This window comes from Hemicordylus capensis, chromosome 2, assembly GCF_027244095.1.
Source record: "Hemicordylus capensis ecotype Gifberg chromosome 2, rHemCap1.1.pri, whole genome shotgun sequence".
NCBI lineage: Eukaryota > Metazoa > Chordata > Lepidosauria > Squamata > Cordylidae > Hemicordylus > Hemicordylus capensis.
This window is the reverse complement of record NC_069658.1, coordinates 235,786,611-235,805,692: the sequence shown is the minus strand read 5'-3', so window position 1 is coordinate 235,805,692 and position 19,082 is coordinate 235,786,611. Positions and strand designations below refer to the sequence as shown.

The following is a 19,082-nucleotide window of genomic DNA, read 5'->3' as shown; positions in this document are numbered from 1 at the left end:
AGGAGCAGGTGCACAGCTTGGGAGTACTCCTGGACCCAGGCCTCACCCTGGTATCTCAGGTGGAGGCTATGGCCAGGAGTGCTTTCTATCAGCTTCAGCTGATTGGACAGCTGCACCCATTCCTTGAAGAGGAAGACCTCAAAACAGTGGTGCATCAGCTGGTAACCTCCAGGCTTGACTATTGCAATGCACTCGATGTGGGGCTACCTTTGTATGTAGTTTGGAAACTTCAGTTAGTTCAAAATGCAGCATCCAGATTGGTCTCTGGGGCAACCCGGAGAGACCATATTATGCTTGTCTTGAGACAGTTACACTGGCTTCTGATATGTTTCCTGGCAAAATACAAAGTGCTGGTTATTACCTTTAAAGCCCAGAATGGCTTAGGTCCGAGTTATCTTAGAGAGAATCTGCTTCTGCATGATCCCCACCACATGTTAAGGTCATCAGAGGAGGTCCGTCTCCGGTTACCATTGGTTTGTCTGGTGGTGAGTCAGAGGCAGGCCTTCTCTGTAGCTGCTCCTTGGCTATGGAATGCACTCCCGGCAGAAATCCGTAATTTGAATTCATTACTGTCTTTCAGTAGAGCCTTTAAAACCTATCTGTTTGGCCTGGCCTTCCAGGGTTTTTAAACTTTTGTAAACTGTTTTAAATGTTTGCCCTGGTTCTCCAGGGTTTTTAACTGTTTGAACATTTAATTGGTTTTATTCTGTTTTATAGTTTTGATTTGAATTGTTAACTGGTTTTAATTGTTTTTATTCTGTTGTAAACCATCCTGAGCTGTTTTTGGAAGGGCGGTATATAAATTGAATAAATAAATAATAAATAACTTATTTGAAGATTCAATAAGTTACTGCTCAGATATCTATCTGAATCTGCTGAAAAATTCTTTTATTGAATTTTACTAAATATAATGTAGTCAAATGTTTCTGGGTGTTCTCAGAAGCAAAGGGAGCCTCTTACTATATATAACCCTCTGTAGTGCATATTTATATGTTTGACAATAATAATAATAAGCACATTGTCATAATAAATTAGAACTTCAAAAGCCATGGTATCCTTCTGGACCGCCTGAGGGAGGTGGGATTGAGTGGCACTTTTTAACAGTGGTTCAGCTCCTACTTCTCTGGTAGATTCTAGATGGTGTCGCTTGGAGACTGTTGCATTGCCAAGCAAAAACTGAAGTATGGAGTTCCTCAAGACTCCATACTGTCTCCAATGCTTTTTAACATCTACATAAAACTGCTGGGAGAAATCATCAGGAAGTTTGGTGCTGGGTGTTATCAATATGCTGATGACACCCAGATCTACTTCTCCATGTTGACCTCATCAGGAAATGGCATTTCTTCCCTAAATGCCTGCTTGGAGGTGATAATGGGCTGGATAAGGGATAACAAACTCAAGTTGAATCCAAATAAGACAGAGGTACTGGCTCTGTGGGCACCTGGGAGATAGTTTAGATCTGCCTGTTCTGGATGGGGTTACATTTCCCCTGAAAGATCAGGTATGTAGCTTGGGAATGCTCCTGGACTCAAAGCTCTCCCTGATTTCTCAGGTTGAGGCAGTGGCCAGGAGCCCTTTTTATCAGCTTTGGCTGATACGTCAACTATGTCCATTTCCAGAGATGAATGACCTTAAAACAGTGGTACATATGCTGGTAACCTCCAGACCTGACTACTGTAATGCGCTCTACATGGGGCTGCCTTCGTATGTAGTCCTGAAACTACAATGGATACAGAATGCAGCAGCCAGATTGCTCTCTGGGACAACAGGAAGGGACCATATAAAGGGACCGGTTTTGAAAGAATTGCACTGGCTGGCGATATATTCCGAGTGAAATACAAAGTGCTGGTTATCACCTATAAAGACCATAATGGCTTCTCTGCTGGCAACTCAGGTCCAGGCTTTCTTTGCAGCTGCCCCAGGGCTTTGGAATATGCTCCCTGCTGAGATAAGAGCAACTCCTTCTCTGTTTGTTTTCAGGAAGACCCTCAAGACTCTCCTGTTCTTGCAAGCTTTTAATTAGAACTAGCCAAACCCGCACAGAGCATCTGTGCACTCTTTGGGGCCAGTGGTTACCTCCCCCCCGCTTCTGCCCCAGTCTCTGCTTCTGGGCCCAGCCGCCTCTCCTCCCCACCACCACTTCTGTCCCCACACTTTCTTTCCCCCCTCCTGGGCCTTGCCTCCATGGGCGGGCTGGGCCCACCACCGCCTCTGGCCTCCGCGACCAGGCCTGCCACCGCAGCGACCAATCCTCCTGGGTGCGCCTCAGCCAATCAGGCGCGTCCGCTGCCCAGCCAATCAGCTGGGTGCTGGGATGCACATTCCAAGGCACACCCAGGAGAATTAATATAATAGATTGAAACAATTGTAATTTGTTTTATACTATTGTTTTTATTGTGTTTCATGTATTTTAATCTGATTTTTAATATCTTAAACTTAAACTAAAGAAAGAAAGAACAGCCAGGCTGATGTGGGGGCTGCTGCCTTTTTGTCCCCATGGCACTTCCTGCCAATAGGCCCATTGGACAAACAGGGACAAATGTCCCTGGGCCCAGAGGGTCAGGGGCCCCCAAGCAGGCCACCCCTCCCCCCACCACCACTATTTGTGTTGGCCTCCGTGGGTGGGGAGTGAGCCAGGGGGTTAGCCGAGCGGTGGCGGTGGGCACTGAGGCCGGCCCGCTTCTCCGCTGGCCTCTCTGCCCGAAATGCCTGTCTGCCACCCCTGCCCCACCACAGCTATTTTTGTTGGACTGGGGGGGGGGGTTGGTGGGTGAGTGGGCAGTGGTGGCAGCAGGTGCTGTGGCCATCTGTCTGCCTTCTCCACCAGACTCTCTGTCTAAACTTTGTGTCTGCACAGTTTGGATATGGATGTTGCATGCCGGCCGGCCACAACTGCCACCACTGCCACCACATGGCTCAACCCCTACCCCACCCAGGCCAACACAAATAGCGGCAGTGGGGCAGGGGCAGAGGTGGCGGGGCAGGGGTGGTGATATTTGTTTCCCCCTCCCATGTCTGATGTCAGATGCAGGGGGTGTGGCTTAGGGGGCGGGGGCGGCAAGCATGTTTTGTGCACGATGGGGAGGCCCGCCAAAGATTTTGTCTCCTGGCCCCCAAGGGTCTCTCTACGCCCCTGATCCTGCCAGTTGGAGATGCTGTGGAAAGGGGCAGAAGGCAGGGGCTCTTTTAGAACTGTGGCCCAGTGGAGGTGAAGCCTTACTTGCTCCCCCTGGAATGTTTCTACTAATGTATATTTGCACAGAGAGTCTTGTAGCAATAGCAATAGCAATAGCACTTACATTTATATACCGCTCTATAGCCGGAGCTCTCTAAGCGGTTTACAATGATTTAGCATATTGCCCCCAACATTCTGGGTACTCATTTTACCGACCTCGGAAGGATGGAAGGCTGAGTCAACCTTGAGCCCCTGGTCAGGATCGAACTTGCAACCTTCTGGTTACAGGGCGGCAGTTTTACCACTGCGCCACCAGGGGCTCTTTATGTACATCTTTATGTTCTTGCAAATTCAGTTGCTTAAATATTGGATCCTTTAAAGCCAGAAGGGGGAGTGGGGAAAGAAATATGTGGGATGGGAGTATATAAAGTTGTATGTTGAAATGTTTCTGCTACTGCATATTTGCAATAATATACCTGTTTTATAGTCATATATTCTTGTGAGTGCAGTTGCGGTTTGTGCAGAACCCACTTGTTAACAAGTTGTTCTAGTAAGAACTAATCAGCCTACTTTCCTTTCAGTGTCTCTACATCTGGACTAAATTTGGTGCAAGGTCCACAAGTTAAATCAAACCAAGGTCCACAAATCAAGGTCCACAAGTTAGATCTCTTGTGCCTCAAATGTTTATGTGTCCACCATCTTGGATTGGGGTGGATGTCATCATTACAAACTACACCATTGAGGTGTCCCTGTGTGTCACTCACTAAAGCTGTTCCAAATTTGTTTCAAATTGATTAGTCCTCAAGTTAGTGCACTTGTGCCTCAAAAGTTTATGCTTCTGCCATCTTGAATCAGAGTGGATGACATCATCAAAAACTATGCTACTGAGATGTCCCTGTGTCACTCACTACAACTGTACCTAATTTGGTTCAAATCAGTTATACAGTCCACAAGTTAGCCCACTTGCGCCTTCTGCATGATCCCCACCGCACGTTAAGGTCATCTGAGGCAGTCTGTCTCCAGTTACCACTGGCTCTTCTGGTGGCAACTCAGAGCCGAACCTTCTCTGTAGTTGCCTCAGCGCTGTGGAATGCACTCCCAGCACGCTGTCTGGCCTGGCCTTCCAGGGTTTTTAATTTGTTGTAAATTGTTTTTAACTGCTGTGAGTGTTCAGCCTGGTTCTCCAGGGATTTTAACTGTTTAAATGTTTTAACTGTAAATTAGTTTTATGCTGTTTTTATAGTTTTGATTTTAACTGTTGATTTTGTTTTTATTTTGATGTAAACCGCCCTGAGCCTTTTTTTGGAAGGGTAGTATATACATTGAATAAATAAATAAATAAATAAATAAAATGTCCACATGTCCGCCTGTACCCAATTTGGTTCAAATGTTAGGCAGTCCACAAATTAGCCCACTTGTGCCTCTGATGTTCAGGTGACCGCTACCTTGGAGCGGATGACATCATCACACACCATGCCCATTGGGAATCCCTATGTGTCCCTACAGCTGTAGAAAATTGGGTTCCAATCGGTTAGGCGGTTGACAAGTTAGCCTACTGGCGCCTCCAAGGTTTACGCGTCCGCCATCTTGGATTGGGGTGGATGGCATCATCACAAACGATGCCCTTGAGGTGTCCCTACAACTGTACCCAATTTGGTTCATATTGGTCCAGACATTGCGAAGTGGATGGGGAGTGGGGGGGAACCCAAACAGGGACACCCATGATAACGAATTGTTCAATCCAGGCCTACAAATAAGTATATAAAAGTATGTATCAAAGTATAATTCAGGAAAGTTTGGTTCATATCCCTAATCCTCTCTAATAAAAGCCTTGGTGTCCGTCCGTGGACACCAAGGCGTGTGTTCGTGCCTCCCTGGCCTGTACTGGGCATGCGCAAAGTGCATGCCCAGAACAGTGCAAGGGAGACACGACCAGCGGCCATCTTGGGCAGCCAGAAGCGGCTGCCCCGAAAAGGCCGGGTGTGCGGCGGCGGGGGAAACTGGCCAAGGTGGCGGCAGAGCCACCGCCTCAGCCAAAAAAGACGGAGCGGAGGCCGGTGGCGGCACGGAGCCGACCGCGAATGGCCCGGCCCGGTTGCGGAGGCCGGCAGCGGCGCCCCCAGAGTCTGCCCGGCCGCTGAATGAGGGGGAAAGAGGCGGCGGGGGAAGCCGGCCAAGACTCTGCCGCCGCGCCGGAGCCGGGAGGGAGAATTTGGGGCCTGAAGCCGGGCAGGGGGGAGAAGCGGTGGGGGGAGCCGGCCGAGGCGGCGGCAGAGCCAGGCGGGAGGGCGAATATGGGCCCCTTCCCTTCCTAGCGCCCGTTATTCAACGGGCTAAAATTTACTTGTGGAATATAAAGCTAGCAGGTTATTCAGAGTTGAGAAGCCTCTCGGTAACAGAGGCCAAAGTCAAGAGCGGGAGGCCCCCTCTCAAGAATGTGGGTTGAGAAGCCCACCAGAGATGGCAGGTACCAGGAGGGGTCAAACACAGGCCATTAGCTAAATTCCTCAGTCAGCAGAAAGAGGGTCTTGCTGGTAAGAGATACCATAGGGATTAAAGTTGTCGGTCCAAAAGCAAACAGGGCTGGTGATCCTGGCTGGAGACTGGCTGGGGCGCCTCCTCTTCCCTCCCTCCCGCCTCCTCCCTTCCAGCAGGAAAGTCTTCCCCGCCTTCTCCATCTCGCCTGGCCAGAGCGCCGCCTGCTGCCCTGCATTCACCCCACCCGCCACCCTGACAGCGCCCCCCGCACCCTCCAGCAAGGCAAAAGGAGAAGCAGATACTGCTGACGCCCGCTGCAACCTCCGAGGCTCCACACGCAAAGGGAGGGGCGTGGCAGAGAGTGACTTCATTCAGCCCCCTTCCCAGCCGTGGCCATCCAAAGAACCCGCTCCGGGAATTCTCGCTCCCCCGCCTGAGATCCCCCTTCAGTGGCCCCTCCCTTTTGCCTGGAGGACCGCTGGGCAAGGAAAGAGAGGCGGGCTTCCTAGAGAGCCCGGTGAGACGGAAGGCTGGCCCTGCAAGCAGGCACTTCCCGTCCCTCTGGCTTTTCTTGCAAGCGGCACCAGCAACTTATAGTGAGAAGAATCCGGTGAGTGCCAAGAAGGGAGGATCTGGGGTGTAAGGGACACCCTCCCCCTCCCGGGACCCGACAGGGAATGCAAGGCCAGGCAGGCAGGGGAGGCGGCGGCGGCCTCGGGAGGAAAGGGGCCCGTCAATTGGAGGGGCTGCCACTCAGTGGCAGCAGTCTGGCAGAGCTCCTGCTTCAATCCCTGACTGGCAGCCTCTCCATGTCGCAGCCGGCCTGGGGAAGACGACTCATCGGCAGCTGTACCGAGAGAGAGGGTGGCTCCGTAGAAGGAGCTCTCTAGCCAGGCTTCCCTGTTGGATCATGTCACAGAGATCTTTCTCCTGCTGGCAAGAAGAGCTGAGAAAACTGAGGCTGTAGCTCAGTGGTCGAGCATCTGCTTGCAGACAGAAGGTCTCAGGTCTCTCCAGGCAGGGCTGGGAAAGGCTCTTGTCTGAAGCCTTGGAGACGCCACTGCCAGTCAGTGTAGACAATACTGAGCTAGATCGCTCAAGGGTCAGACTCAGTATAAGGCAGCTTCCGATGTCCCTATTGACTCCACCAGAGGAGGAGCCCCACCAGAGAAGATTGAGCTGGATGCTCCCAGGATCTGAAAGAGTAGAAGTTAACATTAGTCTTGAGGCTGAAAGATCTTCCCCTGGAATTCTGGTGGGTGGGCTAAGCTGTCCCCCTATTGGGCACTGGAAAATATGAGGGGTGGTGGTAATTGGTGCTGAGAAATAGTGATTCAGAAGTCTGCCATGTACTGACCTTAGAAAGACTTCCATTGCCCCTGACCACCACTAGGAATCCATACTGCTGGGCGTGATGGACCAGTCATCTCACTCAGGATAAGACACTGTTGAAATCCATAAATATGGGGATCGTGCATCCCAGCAAGCATGAAAAGGGGATTGCACAGAGAGGCTCTTGGTTGTAAAACAATGGAGAACAATGGACACTTGAGTGTTCCAGATTGGAAGACCCATCCTGCGGCGTTTCATTGGTTACCGGTCCGCTTCTGGGCTCAATCCAAGTTGCTGGTCTTGACCTTTAAAGCTTTACATGACTTGGGGCAGGGGTAACTGTTGGACCGGATTCACCCCTATGAATCTGCCTGGGCCCTCTGTTGATTGTCTGAGGCCTAGCTCATGGCCCTGCCACTAACAGAGATCCGGTTTGTGGGGACTAGAGACAAGGTCTTTGGGGTTGTGGCCCCTTGGCTTTGGAACACCCTCCCTGAAGAGCTTCGCCATGCTCCCCCACTCCGTGTTTTTAAAAAACAACTAAAGACACACATTTTTAAAGGAGGCTTTTTAACGCTCCATCTTTGGTTCTATCTGGTATGTTCATTGGTTTTTAGTTTTTATACTTTCCCGTTTTTAGCTTTTAAAATAGCTTTTAATTTGAATCTTAATCCTGATTGTGGTTTTTAATCTGACTTTTAACTTCTTTACTCAATTTGGTTAATTTTATTACTTTGATTGAATATTCTATCTATTATTGTTGTGAGCCGCCCTGAGCAGTAGTTTACTGGAGGGGCGGGGTGTAGCTATTTTAAATATATCAATAAATAATTTCTCCATGTGTAGCTCAGTTGTATGAACCAAATACTAAACTCTGGAAGATTTTGAATGATACAGAACCCTTCCTCCAGCTTAACTGAAGGGGGGGGACTTAAAAATTAGGAGGGACTGTTCCTGAATAGGAATAAAATGAAACGGTGTTGGTCTTTGATGCTCTCTGAAAAATAGCTTTTAATTTGGTTTGTCTTGGTTTGTCTGGGGATGGGGAGGCAGGGGGTGTGTCCACTGACAGTGGGTGGCCATTCTGGCGGTGGTGGGGAATAGAGGAAGTAAAGCTGGCAGATCACCTTGTAATTACAGGGGAAGGGAAGTAAATAATCTATTAGCTGTTTCCCCTTCCAGTTGCCCTGCCAGCTCTTTGACCTTGGGAGCAGTGCCAACCTCCCACAGACTCTCACCTTGCTCCTCTGTAATGCCAAATCTGTCCAGAATAAGTTGGAAACCATCCATGATCTGATTCAGTATGAAGGGGCAGATCTGGTATGTATTACAGAGGCTTGGTTGAGGGAAGCTGGCAACCCAGTCTGGTTCTAGCTTCTCCCTTCAGGGTACTCTGTTGATGAGCAGGTGCGGGGATGTGGGCGGGGAGGTGGAGTAGCTGTGGTCTATAAGAATAACCTCTCCCTGACCAGAATCCCTGTGGAAATGTCTGGCCACATTGAATGTGTGTACCTAAATTTGGGGACCAGGGATAGAATGGGCCTTCTCTTGGTGTACCGATCGCCCCACTGCCCAGTGGAGTCCCTCACTGAGCTGACGGACTTAGTCTCAGGTTTGGCATTGGAGTCTCCCGGGCTTGTGGTGCTGGGGGACTTCAATGTCCACTTTGGGGCCAATTTGTCTGGGACAGCTCAAGAGTTCATAGGAGCCATGACAACTATGGGCTTATCCCAAAGGGTCTCGGGACCGACACACATTGCAGGTCACACGCTTGATCTGGTCTTTCACTCTGATCAGGTGGTGTTCCGTGGGTGGGGACTCCTGTGATTTTCCCATTGTCATGGACGGACCACCATCTGGTTAAGGTTGGACTCACAATCACAACCCACCATTGCAGGGGCGAGGGGCCTATTAGAATGGTCTGCCCAAGAAGGTTATTGGATCCAACAGGGTTTCAAGAAACCTTGGAGGGATTTAGTGTTGGCTCTGCGGGTGATGCTATTGATGCCCTGGGGGAGAACTGGAACAGCAAGCTCACCAGGGCAGTAGACATGATTGCACCTAAGTGTCCTCTCCAACCTGCTTCAAAATTGGCCCCTTGGCATATGGAAGAACTACAGGGGCTGAAGCGGTGAGGTAGACGACTGGAATGCAAGTGGAGGAAGACTCGACTTGAATCTGACAGATTACAACATAGAGCACTTTTGAAGATCTATGCTCTGGCTATACGGGCGGCAAAGAAGCGATTCTTTTCAGCCTGTATTGCGTCCGCAAGTTCACGTCCGGTGGAGTTATTCAGGGTTGTGAGAGGGCTAGTGAGTGCCCCCCTCCCTTGAATCAGAATTTGGAACCATCTATTACCCACTGTGACGTGTTTAATGATTTTTGTGTGGATAAAATCTGTTGTATGCGGGCCGACTTGGATTTAGACCTCACAATTACTGCAGTGTCTGAATCGGAGGTGTCCAGTGACTTCTCTTATGTGATTAGGCTGGATCAGTTTCAGTTTGTGACTCGTGAGGATGTGGACAAGCTGCTTGGAGCGATGCAGCCTACCACCTGTTCTCTTGACCCTTGCTCAACGTGGCTAATATAGTCTGGCAGGGAGGTTGTTGTAGAAGGCCTAGTAGAAATCATAAATGCTTCTCTAAGGGAAGGAAGGATGCCTCCTTGTCTTAAGGCAATTATTAGACCACTTCTGAAGAGGCCTGCCCTGGATTCCTCAGAGCTGAGCAACTATAGGCCTGTCTCCAACCTTCCGTAGCTGGGCAAGGTAATTGAGATGGTGGTGGCCTCCCAGTTCCAGACAGTCTTGGATGAAACTGATTATCTAGACCCGTTTGGTCTTTGGTTGATCTTTGATGCTCTCTGATTCTTCATGTTTTTTTCTTCTTCCCCATTTCCTCAGGGAGAAGCTGGAGTTTGAAGGTGAATTATATGATTGTCTGGGAACTACAATAACTTTCAGTAATGCCAGCAAACTTGCCTTGGCCTTGTGTGACTAAGAGGTGGATTCATCCCATTCTTCTTGGCCTGGGCAACAAAGTAGCATTAGAGGAAGAAGAGCTTTTGGATGTGTTAGGAGCTTAAACTGAGTTTAGAGAGACCATGGTTGTGCCAAGCCCAGCAAACAGAGGATCAGGGAAGGGAACAGAAAAAGGCTCTCTAACCATCCAGTCTAGCAATGATAAGAGATTCTGGGAAAGAACTGTGCAGAAGATCCTGGGAGGAGACACCACCAGCTCAGATGTCCAGGTCAGGAGATTCAGACGGTTCGTCTACCAGGAGTTTGAAGGGCCCCGAGAGAACTTCAGCCGACTCCACCACCTTTGCCAGCAGTGGCTGGAGCCAGAGAGACACACGAAAGCTCAGATGATGGACCTGGTGATCCTGGAGCAGTTCCTGACCATCCTGCCCGTGAAGATGGAGAGCTGGGTGAGAGAATGCGGAGCGGAGACCAGTTCGCAGGCGGTGGCCCTGGCAGAAGGTTTCCTCCTGAGCCAGGCAGAGGAGAAGAAGCAGGAAGAGCAGCAGGTGAGAGAGCATTTCATCCTGATAGTTTCAAGGGGCTGGAAGTGTGTGGGACACTGTCCTCATAAGTTCTTTTACTTGCTGAGTTTTGTTCAGAAATCATCTGAACTCTGATCTCCCTGGGCTCATGGTTCAGTTATACGTTGTATGACCACAAGATGCTTGACATTCCAGAGAGTGAGTTGATCCACCTGGGAGTAGAGCCAAAGACATTTTTTTCAGTGCCTTCAGAAGTTCAGAGCAAGCCAAAGTGCTTTGTTAATCATTGAAGCCGCAGAGAAACAAGCCACCCTCTTACCTAATTCCCTACTTGGCAGGTTTTAGGAGGGAGCCTGAGATGGAACATAGGAAGCTGCCATATACGGAGTCTGACCATTGGTCCATCTAGCTCAGTATTGTGTACACAGACTGGCAGCAGCTTCTCCAAGGTTATGCACAGAAGTCTCTCTCAGCCCTATCTGGAGGTGCCAGGGAGGGAACCTGGAACCTTCTGCATGCAAGCAGAAGATGCAGATGCTTTTCCCACAGCAGCCCCCTCCCTAAGGGGAATATCTGACAGTGCTCCATTGAGTCTCCCATTCAAATGCAAACCAGGGAGGACCCTGCTTAGCCAAGGTGACAACTCATGCTTGCAACCACAAGACCAGCTCCCCTCCCAATCTTCTTTCTTCTAGTCCCTTCTAATATCTGTGTTAGGTTATTTTTCCAATCAAGTGGTTGTTATGTGCTTGCCTGACAACGACCTGGTTCCTTGTGGGTTACATTAGGACCCTCTGGGAATGAGATGATCTTAGGACACTCAGATTCAGAGACTGCTGCAAGAGGAATGTGCCTCTGTTATCAGGATCGCTCAGCTACAATAGCAACATAGGAAGCTGCCATATAGTCAGACCATTGGCCTATCTAGCTCAGTCTTGTCTTCACAGACTGGCAGCGGCTTCTCCAAGGCTTCAGGCAGTAATCTCTCTCAGCCCTATTTTGGACAAGCCAGGGAGAGAACTTGAAACCTTCTTGCTCTTCCCAGAGCAGCCCCATCCCCTGAGGGGAATATCTTACAGTGCTCAAACTTCTAGTCTCAATTTCATATGAAACCAGGGAGGACCCTGCTTAGCTAAGAGGACAAGATATGCTTGCTACCACAAGAACAGCTTTGTATCCCACTTCTCAAGAAAATTGCTCCAAGTGGTACACATAAATATTTAAGAAGTTTGTTCTGTGAACCAGAATGGCTCATGGTTTTAAAAAAAAGAAACAGAAGGAGTCACTGGAGGATACAGTGCTGGGCCTGGATTGGAAGAGTATCTGCAGGCTTGCATGCAGAAGGTTCCAGGTTCCCTCCCTGGCATCTCCAAGATAGGCCTGAGAGAGATTCCTGCCTGGGACCTTGGAGAAGTTGCTGCCAGTCTATGTAGACAATACCATGCTAGGTGGTCCAATTGGATGGCTCGCTCTGAGGCAGCTTCCTCTGTTCCTATATCCGTCTCCTCCTGCTAAATATCAGAGAATCTCCACTTTTTAAAGGCGCTGCTGTGCTTAGTCATCAGGGGATATCCTCTTTCTCCAAAGCTGTTTTGCTGTCTTCTAGAGGGCCTTCTGTCCTGTGAGGCCTCGACTAGGAGAGGTTGTTCCCGGGGATGCTTGCTCTTTGAAATGGCTGCCCAAACGGTATTGGAACTGGAACTGAGGCATGGAAATGCCTTTTTAAAAATACCCCCCACTGCCGCCTTCTCCTGTTTCAGACAGATGGGATGTTAGCCCAAGCAGCCCCTGAGCTCCAAGATTGCAAGAGGGCTCCGTTGGTGACCCGGCAGAAGCTGCTGTTCAGAGGGATCGTGCAGGAGAGTGACGGAGGCCCCATTGCGCTGGGTAAGGATAAAGGTAAAGTGTGCTTTTGAGTCGGTGTTTACTCCTGACAGCCCTGTGGTTGTCTTTGGTAGAATACAGGAGGGGTTGACCATGGCCTCCTCTCACGCAGTACAAGATGACGTCTATCAGCATTTTCCTTTCTCGCTGCTGCCCGATAGAGGTGTTGCGCATAGTCTGGGAAACATACCAGCGGAGATTTGAACTGGCAACCTCATGCTTGCAAGGCCAGTCATTTCTCGCTGCGCCTTTGGCTTGGGTAAGGATGCTTGGGGTGTATTTCGACTTGGTTCTTCTCTCTTGAGAAACTCCAGGGCTGCTAAGGGGTTCCCCCTTGAGCCTGTGTGTTGGAGATGCTTCTCTTGAGCCTCCTGAATAGAGTTCCAGCACAAAGCTTTGCATGGAGCCCTGAAGTGACAGGAAGACAGACTGATTTCACTGCTGCCACTTCCATGGAAAATGACCTTCAAGCCCAAACTCTCTTCCCACTTCTAGGCAGTGAAATGACGCTGGCGACTCCTCCTGGACCTTCTCCTCTTGGTGGTGGAGTGGAAACTGTTGCTGTGCACTCACCGGATCACGTAGGAGAAGAATCCCTGGTTGGGTAGGAGGAGAAGCAGACCTCGCCTCTCTCTGGACCCCACTGAGCCTGAGTCAAAGGGGCTCCCTTCTGACTCTGAAAGCCACAGAGGAAATGTTGGGTCCTCCCGGAGAACCTTGAGCCTCCCCCTTTCTGGCAAGACTGATGGAGATACAGTGAGGTGGTTCTCAGGACCAGCCCTTCCTGGGTAAGGCAGTGCTAGCCCGGGAAAGGCTGGTGGTGAGAAGCACTGTGATGGCTCCTGATCCTGGTGCTCCTCTTCCAGGTAGCCCACCTTGGAAACCCCGGCTCAAAGTGAGGTAGGAGGTCACGTGCACACTTCCTCCCTCACTGCCCAGTCGTATGTCCCATTGGGGCTCTACAAATGGGCCAGGAGTGGTGACCATAGAGTCCTGAAAGCTGAGCGGCCAGGGAGAGGAGCCCTTCTCCACTGTAGCAGGCGGCCTTTCCACTGTCCACACAGGGCATTGTGGGATGAGGGAGGACTTCCTCCTTCCAATCCCACCTCAGGCAACTAAAGCAGTGCCGCTCCAGTGAGCATGTGACCGGTGGCACCCCGGCCCAACTCCTCTTGTGGTGGAGAAGGTAAGTCGACCCTGCCTCCCCCCTCAGCTCTCCCCAGCTTCATGTGACCAACCTTCACGTTGTATTGCTCTTTTCAGGAGTCTGTGAGCTTGGAGGAGGTGGCTGTGTGTTTCTCCGAGGAGGAGGCGGCTCTGCTGGATCCAGGCCAAAGGGCTCTGCACAGGGAAGTCCTGGAGGAGATTTCTGGGCATCTGGCCTTTGTGGGTAAGCCTCCCTTCTTGCCTTGGCTGATGGTTGGATGGACGTAGAAATGTCTGCTCTTGTCAGTCTGTAGCAAATGGCAAGACATCCACCAGCTCCAACTTCCAAGCTGGCCCAACAAGAGCTCCCTTCAGCCCTTGCCTCGTAAACCTGTTGCCACTAAGTTGGGTAGTGTCAGACACGAGGATTGGAGACTGCCTCCTGGCGGCATCTAAGAGGGCGCTTTCCTCAGGGTTGGGGTTTCCTTGTCTGCACTGGGGCTGAGAGGGATACACCCTACAGATCTGTGTTTCCTGGAATTCTAGAAACGGCCTGGTTTCTTTCTCTCTGTAGGAAGAAATTCCGTTCCTACACTTGAGCTCACCTCCTGGCGGGAACAAGGTTGGAGGAGAACATGCCCTGTGTTCGCAAGCATGCCTTGTCCCCTGGACTAAAGAGGGTCCGCCCTGGGTTGCCTCTGAATGGGGGGACTTCCTTTGAGCACTGTCGGATTCCCCTTTGGGGCTTCTCTGGGGAGAGCAGCTACATGCTTGCATGCAGAAAGACACAGATTCCCTCCCTGGCAGCATCTCCAAGAGAGGGCTAAGAGAGAGTCCTTCCTGAAATCCCGGAGAAGCTACTGCCAGTCTGTGTAGACAATCCTGAGTTAGATGGACCTATGTCCTGACTCGGTATAAGGCAGCTTCCTATGTCCCTATGAAAAGAAGGGTGCATTTCTGGAGGAAGGAGAGGGATCAACAGGAAGTTTCTTGGCTGTGTGGTGGGCATCTTTCTCCAGCAGATCCGCCGGCTTGTTCTCCCCAGCAGAGCTTTTCTTTGGGCTTAATGTTACCCACTGGAAAGATCTGACAGGGGAGAGAGAGGTTTCAGCCATCCAAAGAAGGGTGTCCAAATGGTGGTAAATGCATCTCGTGGAGCAAGTGTCTACCAGTTAATACCTCTCACTAGAAAGGGGTGGGAAAAGTGGGCCCTCCAGCTGCTCTGGACCTACAACTCCCATCTTCCCCAGACAGGATAAATGGTGGCTGGGGGTGATGGGAGTTGTAGTTCAGCAACAGTTGGAGGAGCCAGTTTGCCCACCCCTGCAATGGAGGCTGTTTTCTTCTAGCAGGAGCTGCCTTTCCACTGATTCTTAGGCACGCTTGTCTCCTCACAGCAGTCAGCTGGGTTTGCTCCTTGAGGTGAGACTCTGTTGCTTCCTCACCACGTTCCTCACTTAATTTTGCTTCAGGTGATTGGAGGGAGGGAGAGAAACCGGCCGACGGAGCGAGAAGGAGAACCGAAGGAAGCCCGACGTGGAGGCAGACTAGTCCTTCTGAAGGGCCAGACATGAATTCCATCCCAGTCCAAGGAGAATGCCACAAGGAAAGCAGGAGGAATAAGATCCCTCAGGATGTAGAAACCTTGACTAGTCAGCCACATCTGAGCAGACGTCCCAGAATCCACACCGGAGAGAAACTGTATACCTGCTCAGAGTGTGGAAAGAGCTTTACTCGCTATACTGGTCTTATTTCCCATCAAAGAGTTCACACAGGAGAGAAACCCTATACCTGCTTAGAGTGTGGAAAGAGCTTCAGCCATAAGGTAACGCTTACTTCCCATCAGCGAGTCCACACAGGAGAGAAACCCTATACCTGCTCAGAGTGTGGAAAGAGCTTCATTCAGAAGGGAAAACTTACCTCTCATCGAAGAGTCCACACAGGAGAGAAACCATATTCCTGCTCAGAGTGTGGAAGGAGCTTCAGTCATAAGGTAACACTTACTCACCACCAGAGAGTCCACACAGGAGACAAGCCATATATGTGCTCAGAGTGTGGAAAGAGCTTTACGCGCTCTACTGGTCTTATTTCCCATCAAAGAGTCCACACAGGAGACAAGCCATATACCTGCTCAGAGTGTGGAAAGAGCTTCAGTTGGAAGGCATCGCTTACTTCTCATCAAAGAGTCCACACAGGAGAGAAACCATATAAATGCTCCGAATGTGGAAAGAGCTTCAGTTGGCACGCAATGCTTACTTTCCATCAAAGAGTCCACACAGGAAAGAAACCATATAAATGCTCCGAGTGTGGAAAGAGCTTCAGTTGGAACGCAATGCTCACTTATCACCAGAGAGTCCACACAGGAAAGAAACCATGCTCAGAGTGTGGAAAGCACTTCAGTCATAAGGTATCACTTACTTATCACCAGAGATTCCACACAGGAGAGGAACTCTATACCTGCTCAGAGTGTGGAAAGAGCTTCAGTCAGAAGTCAACGCTTACTTACCATCAAAGAGTCCACACAGGAGAGAAAACACATACCTGCTCAGAGTGTGGAAAAAGGTTCAGTCAGAAGGGAATGCTTATTTCCCATCAAAGAGTCCACACAGGAGAGAAAACACATACCTGCTCAGAGTGTGGAAAAAGGTTCAGTCAGAAGGGAATGCTTATTTCCCATCAAAGAGTCCACACAGGAGAGAAAACACATACCTGCTCAGAGTGTGGAAAAAGGTTCAGTCAGAAGGGAATGCTTATTTCCCATCAAAGAGTTCACACAGGGGAGAAACCACATACCTGTTCAGAATGTGGAAAGAGGTTCAGTCAGAAGGGAATGCTTATTTCCCATCAAAGAGTCCACACGGGAGAGAAACCATATACCTGCTTGAAGTGTGGAAAGAGCTATAGTCAGAAGGAAGGACTTACTTCCCATCAAAGAGTCCACATAGAAGAGAAACCCTATACTTGCTCAGAGTGTGGAAAGAGCTTCAATAAGAATTCACGACTTAATGTCCATCAGCGAATCCACACAGGTGAGAAACCATATATCTGCTCAGAGTGTGGAAAGAGCTTCAGTCAGAAGTCAACACTTACTTACCATCAAAGAATCCACACAGGGGAGAAACCACATACCTGCTCAGAATGTGGAAAGAGCTTCAGCTGGAAGGCAACGCTTACTTCCCATCAAAGAGTTCACACAGGAGAGAAACCACATACCTGTTCAGAGTGTGGAAAAAGGTTCAGTCAGAAGGGAATGCTTACTTCCCATCAAAGAGTACACACAGGGGAGAAACCACATACCTGCTCAGAGTGTGGAAAGAGGTTCAGTCGAAAGTCACATCTTACTAACCATCAAAGAGTCCACACGGGAGAGAAACCATATACCTGCTCAGAATGTGGAAAGAGCTTCAATGACAAGTCAGGACTTACTGTCCACCAAAGAGTCCACTCAGGAGAGAAGCCGTTTAAATGCTTGGAATGTGGAAAGAGCTTCAGTCAGAAGGGAACGCTTATTTCCCATCAAAGAGTCCACACAAGAGAGAAATCATATATCTGCTCAGAGTGTGGAAAGAGCTTCAGCCATAAGGCAATGCTTAGTTCTCATAAGCAGGAACACACAGGAGATAAACCATATACCTGCACATAGGGTGGAAAGAACTTCACTCATGGTGACCAGCTTACTGTCCATCAAAGAGTCCACACAGGAGAGAAACCATATACCTGCTCAGATTGTGGAAAGAGTTATAGGCAATACCGAAACTTTATATTGCATCAAAGAATCCACACATTTTAAAGGCCTTTTAGATGCCCAAAATTTGGGAAATGTTTTACGTGGATTGTCAGGCTTACTGTCCATCACAGAATCTTAACAGGTGAGAAACCATATACCTGGTTATGAGTGTTGAAAGAGCTTACGTTGGAACATAGGAAGCTGCCATATGCTGAGTCAGACCATTGGTCCATCTAGCTCAGTATTTTCTTCATAGACTGGGAGCGGCTTCTCCAAGGTTGCAGGCAGGAATCTCTCTCAGCCCTATCTTGAAGAAGCCAAGGAGGGAACTTGAAACCTTCTGCTCTTCCCAGAGCGGCTTCATCCCCTGAGGGGAAGATCTTCCAGTGCTCACACTTCTAGTCTCCCATTGGAGCAAAAATCTCAAATTGCCTCAATGATTCCACATAGGTAAAAGCTGGACCTGCTGTCGGACTGGTTCCCAGATACTCAAAGTTTACTTAGAATGTGGTGACCAATACTGAAGTCCCATTTTCAACAAAGGAATGTTATTGCCCTTTTGGACATACTGAGATGGGGGGGGGGGTGAGTTAGAAAGGTTTCTCTGGACAAATTTATGTGATAAAAGCCAGAGTCATGAGATGTTCCATGCCTTCTACCTTCGGTGTGTAAGTTTTGATTGGGCTAATTAGGCTGTGCTTGCTAGCTTGGAAACCAATTAGAGGGGGGATTCCCCCCACCCCTTGAATTGGGCTTGTACACCTAGGCAAATACAGGCACTGTGTTAATTTTCACTCCATTAAACAGTCCCACCTTTTGTGGGCTTTTAATGCTTTGATTTTGAACCTTTAACAAGTATTATTCTATTGCTTTGCATAAGCTTTGTTGTATGTAATAAAGACTTTGTTATAAGCCCAATGGTAAGGAACCTATGAGCTTATATTTGTATAAACAATACTCCTGTATTAACGGTGGGTGTTTGTTTCATGCTTGAAGAGATGTTGACCAGGATAACTCAAATGTTCCTGGCAGTTGTACAAGAGTCTCATCTTGACTCAGTCTAAATTTCTACAGATGACTGACCTTACAAGAGTGGGCCATATGCTAGTAACCTCCAGGCTTGATTACTATAATGCACTCTACGTGGGGCTACCTTCGTACATAGTCTGGAAACTCTAATTGGTATAGAATGTGGCAGCCAGATTGGTCTCTGGGACAACACAAAGGGACCACACCACACTGGTTTTAAAAGAAGTGCACTGGCTGCCAATATGTTTCCAGTTGAAATACAAAGTGCTGGCTCTTACCTAGAAAGCCCTTAATGGCTTGGGTCCAGGCTATTTAATAGCGCGCCTCCATTGTCATGAACCCTGCTGCCTGTTACGATCTTCTGAAGAGGTCTGGTTATTGGTTGCCACCAGCTGGTTTGGTGGCGACCTAGGACTGGGCTTTGGAATATGCTCCCTGCTGAAATAAGAGGAACTCCTTCTCTGTTTGTTTTCAGGAAGAACCTCAAGACTCCTGTTTTCTCAGGCTGTTTATTACAATTAATTTTAATCATTTAAAAAACTTTTTAAAATCACAATTTTGTTCTCTTGTTTTTATTTTATTATGCATTTTAATCTGTGACTTTTAAATATTTTAAATTTTGTAAACCGCCAGAGATGTACATATCAGGCAGTATAAAAATATGATGAAACAAATAAATCAATAAAGCCAGTGAGTATGGATTCTGTAAGTTTGAGAGTGTGTGTCTTCTGTCCACAGGTTCTCCCACTGATGAGCCGACTAGGGCAATGAAAGGACCTGCCTTTTACCTCCCTCTCCACC

General features: G+C 49.1%; 1 protein-coding gene across 1 annotated transcript; it reads left to right on the top strand.

Annotated features, from left to right (window-relative positions):
- The first annotated feature begins 5,988 nt into the window (after positions 1–5,988).
- Positions 5,989–18,990, top strand: LOC128341951 (zinc finger protein 585A-like). Its single transcript, XM_053288642.1, has 6 exons — positions 5,989–6,263; positions 9,894–10,519; positions 12,256–12,394; positions 12,875–12,960; positions 13,643–13,769; positions 14,998–18,990. The coding sequence occupies exons 2-6, from the start codon at positions 10,094–10,096 to the stop codon at positions 17,166–17,168; spliced, it is 2,949 nt and encodes a 982-aa protein (XP_053144617.1). The 5' UTR covers positions 5,989–6,263; positions 9,894–10,093; the 3' UTR covers positions 17,169–18,990.
- Positions 18,991–19,082: the final 92 nt, after the last annotated feature.

Coding starts and splice junctions, on each gene's coding strand:
- LOC128341951 (XM_053288642.1), top strand. CDS start 10,094: ATGGTTGTGCCAAGCCCAGCAAACAGAGGATCAGGGAAGGGAACAGAA. Junction 12,395..12,874: donor TGCGCTGGGTAAGGATAAAG/GTAAAGTGTGCT, acceptor TCCCACTTCTAG/GCAGTGAAATGACGCTGGCG. Junction 12,961..13,642: donor CTGTGCACTCACCGGATCAC/GTAGGAGAAGAA, acceptor TGCTCTTTTCAG/GAGTCTGTGAGCTTGGAGGA.